General features: G+C 40.9%; 1 protein-coding gene across 2 annotated transcripts; it reads right to left on the reverse strand.

Annotated features, from left to right (window-relative positions):
- Positions 1-6: 6 nt before the first annotated feature.
- Positions 7-5,775, reverse strand: irf3 (interferon regulatory factor 3). 2 transcript variants are annotated; one of them, XM_035672411.1, is made up of 10 exons: positions 4,622-5,775; positions 4,328-4,499; positions 3,738-3,811; positions 3,576-3,630; positions 3,379-3,447; positions 3,031-3,276; positions 2,729-2,819; positions 1,419-1,711; positions 1,196-1,314; positions 7-723 (listed from the first exon to the last, which is right to left on the reverse strand). In XM_035672411.1, exons 1-10 carry the CDS (start codon positions 4,784-4,786, stop codon positions 610-612), a joined length of 1,398 nt encoding a protein of 465 aa, XP_035528304.1. In that variant the 5' UTR covers positions 4,787-5,775; the 3' UTR covers positions 7-609. The 2 variants fall into 2 exon arrangements, with proteins under 2 accessions (XP_035528304.1, XP_035528312.1); XM_035672419.1 differs by having other exon boundaries at positions 3,379-3,444; positions 4,622-5,773.
- Between the last annotated feature and the right edge of the window lie 117 nt (positions 5,776-5,892).

Genomic DNA, 5,892 nt, shown 5'->3' on the forward strand with positions numbered 1-5,892 from the left:
TTATTATTATTATTATTAGATGCTCTGATCACATCTGCACTGTGAAATCTGACTGAACAGGCTTTACTAACTTTACTACTGTATTTACATTACATACCATCATGTCAGTTTTAAGGTAAATCCCCTGTTTTGCCTTATAGCAGAAAACAGGAGTGGACTTATTTAATTTCAAACACATGATTTGGGTCAGAATGAAGAGGAAATAAGAAGTTACTGTTTACCTCTAATGCTGTGTGATGGAGCTCTTTTGTTTGTTCATTTTCTATCTTAGAAACACTAGCACCAACGACCCCACCAATGTAAGAAATATCTTATAAAATCACATTATTATTTTATGTAAAAAAAATATCAAAGTATAAATTAGTTTATAAGCATATATTTATCTATAACCGTGGTAAAATTGCACCTTAAACGTTTTCTTTGTGTAGAACCAGCAAATCCACCACCAGAGGAATTATTAGTACCATTATTACTACCTGATCTATATTATTTGGTGTAGATATGAAATGTTCATAAAACATGTAAAAATGTTTTTATCTGAGATGCTTTTGTTCAAGGTTAAGGATTATGAAAAAAAAGGGGGTAAACAATGACTTTCTTCAAAGCGTATCAGTACAACTCCATCATCTCCTCGAGCGACATCTGCAGCTCCACAGACTGCAGGGAGGAGGCGCCGCCTGCAACCGCCATTTTCTTCAGTAACTCCATTGAAGTCAGGACCACCTGAGACAGGAACAAAGTCAGATGCAATGACAACAGTGACAAGAACAAGATGGCAAATTTGAGCTTGACAGGAGCCATGACATTTTTAGAAAGCTGGAGCAACAAGACATGTCAAGTTTGTTTTCTTTAAAGTTTTGTATGGGCTTTTGATTTCTGAGCATGCACTCCACTGTGGAGGCTCGAAGGCAGTGAAACCTCTCACGCCGGAGGGATCAGCTGTCAGCGCCGGTATATTCAGCCTTTTGTTCCCTCAGTTGCTATTAATCAATACTGAGACAAAATTGCCTCTTGAAAAGCGCTGCTGACTACAGCTCCCTTGAGTGGCTAATTTTGGGGGTTTGATCACTCATGAAATTTGATTGAGGTATGTGCAGCCAAAAGTAAAAAAACACTTCTGCCAAACTGAAATACTGCTTTCAGGTGTTTCCGAGCGCAACACTGTGTGTTTCAATAATTCAAAAGGTTCTTTCACCTCCACTGTGATGAGTTTCTTCTCCCAAGGCCTGTTGTCTGGGTCTGGCCACTTCTCCCCGAGGCAGAAGAACAGGGAGCAGGGAGGGCAATCTCCACCATTAATGAAGTCCATTATTCCTACAGGGGAAAGGACAATCAGTCACTGTATTCAGCTAACAAGATACGGCACATGTATTCCCACTTACGCCAACAAAAAGTGCATAATTACTCCATTCACCCACCTCTCACAAAGTCCTTGAACATGTACAGCGGTTGAGGCTGCAGTTTAGAGATCTCTTGGGGCTGTCTGGTCCTGTCAAACTTGGACACGCTCCAAAATGCTTTGATTTCACCGCGTCGCTGGCCGTAGACCACGTGACCTGACAGCCCCAAGTCCAACCCATTGCCCAGCTTGTCCAGGATGCGTTGGGTCAGATTAGCTTGAGTTTGATCCAGCATGACTCCAGGACTTGGCAGAGAGACCCGGGAGAGGCCTGACTCGTGATCCACCAAAGCTGTCCCCACGAGTTCAGGGCTGATGTGAAGACAACATAGATATTAAGTTCAGTAGTAGGGTAATATGCCTGGCAGAGCCCTGAGAAAGGAATGGGTTATTAAAAAAGGAACATTTTAATCAAATTCGACATTTTTCAAAATATGCTTATTTGCTTTCTTGCCCAGAGTTAGATGAGAAGATTGATGCCTATTTTGTATGTACATACAGTAAATATGAAGCTACAGCCAGAACAGTTTTTTACATATTTTGTACCTTAAAACAAACCAGATGTCAAATGTAATTAGTGAGCTTTGGAGGTGCTGGAAAGTGGATTTTGTTACTTCTGGACAGAGCCCGCCTTATGCTAAGCTAAACTAATCGTCTCCTGGCTCCAGCTTTATATTTACTGCAGATGAGTCTTTCACTCTCTGCAGGAAAGAATAAAAGAGAACAGGCATATGTTACTTTTCTGTCCTCAGAATGATCACATTTGGGTGAACACTACTGGCACCATGCCTAAAAGGTGCTGTGTCGCGTTTTGCACATCAAACTATTAAAACAAAACCCAGTTTACAATTTTATTTACTTCCCCAAAGAGCAAAGGCCAGTAAAAGAAAGGTTCTGTGGCTTCAGGCCATCAGCAGAGAGGATAAAAATAGTAAACTGTGGGACCCAGACAGTCAATATGCCCATGTGTACATCTATAGCAAACACTTCATCACAGGTTGATGATATTGATGTGTGCCGATTGTGCCTGTAGATTGAAGCGAATCAGAAAAGGGTGTTTTTATTGTGAAAAAATATGTCCCTACCATTAAATACCTCTTTGGTTTGACAATCTGTACACTCATTAACCCTCTTTTCTTTCTTTCTTTCTCTCTTTGTACATAATGAAATCAGTCTATATAACGACCCGGATGGGCTGCTCTCATCTATAGCATATTTCCCCAAATATCAAACTGTTCCTTTCATTATGTTCATTATTCATTATGTCAAATTGGAGCTAAACTGGACATATTGGTCATTTCTTTTGATGAAAGGTTTATTTGATGTTACCTGTAGACTAAACGGATTCCAGCTTCATTCTCGACCAGCTGCTCCAACACCTTCACCCCTCTGTAGTACACGGAAACCCTGAAATGAGTCTCTAAGGATTCAGAGAGAGGAGAAGTGTATGAGAAAAGGTGTTTAACAGCTCCACTCCTAACTGTATTCCCCTTTTAAACACCTTATTCATATGACTGCTATTATTCAAATTGAAGGCCCTCATTGTTTTAATGGCCTTATTATGACATTTTATGAGGGATGACATTTTTATTTTTCCATTTCATCTTGTACAGTAACATCCATCAACTTACTGAAATTATCTCCATCTCTGGTCTTGTTCATGGTATGTAGGAACTGCTCTGCAAACTGCCCATCATAGGCCCCTCCCACGGCTCCCTCCATTGGATGTGCCCGTTGCTCAGGCAACCCAGCTTCACCGACTGCACCCTCAAACGGTACTGGATACTGCTGTTGCCCAGGCAACGTTACTCCACCAATCACAACTGGGTTTTTGAGCTGTTGTTGCTCGGGAGGAGGCTCAAAGCCTGCAGTGCCCTCTGTGGAAAAGTTGGAGAAACTGAAAAACTATTTTCTAAGTAAGTACCTTGGATACTTGTTTTTCTGCTTATACTGCAGCAGTGAGGAGGAAATCAGTCTACCTGTTTCAGGGCCAATGTTCAGTCCCTTCAGACACTCCTGGAGAATATCCTGGTTGGCAGTGGATTCTGCTGGCAAATTTTGATCAGTTCAGAAATATTCAGCAAAGTGACTCCACATTCCTCGTTTTTATCAATCATTCCTTTGATACAAACCTCATGCCAAGATAAAGTAAATAGATAGAGAGAGGATCCCTTACCTGAAAACACAGTTTCTTCTGGAAGATAGATGTCAAAGCATGGGACACCCTGGGTCTAAAATATCACAGACGCACATTTGAATGAGTTCATATGCAAATATATAATTATTCAGAATCTCCATAGCATTTCAATTTGACTTCCTGTGTTCCTACAAGTCTTACTTCTTGTGTAGGAAGGCCAATTTCCTCAAACAAATCCAGGTCATCTTGGTCCTGGGATCCAGCAGAAGAGTTAGCTTTGAGAGTGAAGGCAAAGCGCTCTGTTAATATCTGCGGCTTACTATCTTTTAATCATTTATTTAATCTTATAATCCCCATTACAATTGGTATTGACTTGAATGCCCTGCATTTGCACACTGCCTTAATAAATCTCACCCACAGAAACAGAAATGCGGACATAAATGTATGCAAGACAGACACTAATGTGGAGGTAAGGAGGTGATTAGATATGTACTGTACATGTGAACATAAATGAGCAGCATCTGTCATGCATCTACTCTATTATCTAAGTGTAGTGATATGAAGAACCAACCGATGTGCCTCCCCTTCCCGGGATTCTAGTTAATATACACAAGCTGAATAATTCTGCATGAATAAAACTAAGAGAGAGAATGTGTGTGTGGATTTTGCAAGCAGGAGAACAATCGGTTCTGTATTATTTTGTGCATTTGTAATGCCAGTGAATACACATCTAATTCCAGTTGAAACCACTCCAACTAGCAGCTACAGTGAAGGACCAAATGTATCCTCACCTGCTGATCCTGACTCATCCGGCCAGCGAAACACTTTATGGGGGTTAGCAGCGTCATTCTTGTTGTCAGAGAGCAGTTTGAAGCCTTTGGCTCGGAGGGCACTGCGGAAGTTCCTCTTCCAGACTGAGGCGTCACCTTGAGCCCGACCATTGCCACTCACCTCTGCCCAGGCCTGCAGGGAGGAAACAGGAAGAATTACACTTGATCGTGTCAAATTCATATATATGATTACTTTATACTATACTGCCGTTGATTATTTTAAATACCATGTCATTAATGACGACTGATGATTACCTTAAAGATGAGAACGTCAGTGTCGGAGGAGTCCTGTCTTAAAGCGTGTTTCCATGGGATGGAGAACTCTGTTCGCTCCGGGTTGGTCCATTGGACACCAGGATACCTGCCGCTGTCAATGTGGGACCGCAGCCACGGGATGAGCAGTGGTTTAGAATGAGACATTCCTGCAAGAGCAAGAACAAAATGTCACTGTCAATGTCGGCGGGGGGGTCACTGCATTGGTTTGCTGTCACATACGTCAGCTCTGAGCCTTTCTCACTGAACTGGAAGCTAGACATTCGAGGACATCACCATGAGCTTTGGGAAGACAGCAATCAACATTCTTCGCCATTTTTTAATCCATTCATTGAGAAAATGATCAACAGACTAATCAATAATGAAAATAGGATAATAGTTGCAGGCCTGATCAAGAGGCCATTGCACTGAATGCAGCAGTGAAAATGAAAGAAGAAAAAGGTTGGAGGACTGAGCTGAGTGATGTATAATCACCTTCATTATTCGTGTATATTTATAGGCTTATATTAATGATTACAATTTTCAGGTCCATCTTAAAATATTATTTATGCCTGTAGAGGGCGCTATTTAGACATTTTACAGCTGGATTGATACAAATGCACTGTCATCCACCAGAAATAATATGAATAAATAAGTAAAAGGGGGCAAATAAAATAAAACCCAGCTTGAGCTTTGCATGTTTGAATTAACTGCTCATTCAACTGTCGGAAATACATTTGTAAAAGATCCTTATGCATGCACTCATTAGAATGAGGGATTACTCTATCTGTTCCCACTAAATTATACAAAAAGTAATTAGAAAAAAGCAATATAGAGTATGTGAGAATGTGCAGTGTTATGGTGCAGCTGGGAACAGTTTACATTTGCAATTCCTGAATTCAAATTGAAAGAGGAAGCAGGCGAATATGAGGCCAGGGTCTGCTTCAGCCTCAAAAATACTCCAATATGAGGCAAAACAGCCCAGTGCTTCACTTAAAGGCTATTTCATTATTACAGCAAAGTATTCAAGTATTCAAGCATGGAAATTAAACGCACTCATATTGAGGAATTCCTCCTTGCAATATGTCTGTATTAGGTCTTATGGATTCTCCATAGGACCACTCCTTGGATTGTTGCGTTTAAAGACTGCGGGAGTGAAATAGGCTACAAAGTTACACAAAGTGGAAATACTCAAATACAACAGTTCAAGTCTGAAACTGGATATCTATTATACAGAGCAGCCTAAATATAGTAACCCCCCCCCCCCCCCACAC

This window comes from Morone saxatilis, unplaced genomic scaffold (assembly GCF_004916995.1).
Source record: "Morone saxatilis isolate NCDOM2014 unplaced genomic scaffold, NCSU_SB_2.0 Contig1, whole genome shotgun sequence".
NCBI lineage: Eukaryota > Metazoa > Chordata > Actinopteri > Moronidae > Morone > Morone saxatilis.

Excerpts from the sequence above, each read along its gene's own strand:
- irf3 (XM_035672411.1), bottom strand. The coding sequence starts at position 4,786 with ATGTCTCATTCTAAACCACTGCTCATCCCGTGGCTGCGGTCCCACATT. Across the intron at positions 1,315-1,418 it reads GTTCAAGGACTTTGTGAGAG|GAATAATGGACTTCATTAAT; the intron begins GTGGGTGAATGG and ends TTTCCCCTGTAG. Across the intron at positions 724-1,195 it reads AGAAACTCATCACAGTGGAG|GTGGTCCTGACTTCAATGGA; the intron begins GTGAAAGAACCT and ends TTCCTGTCTCAG.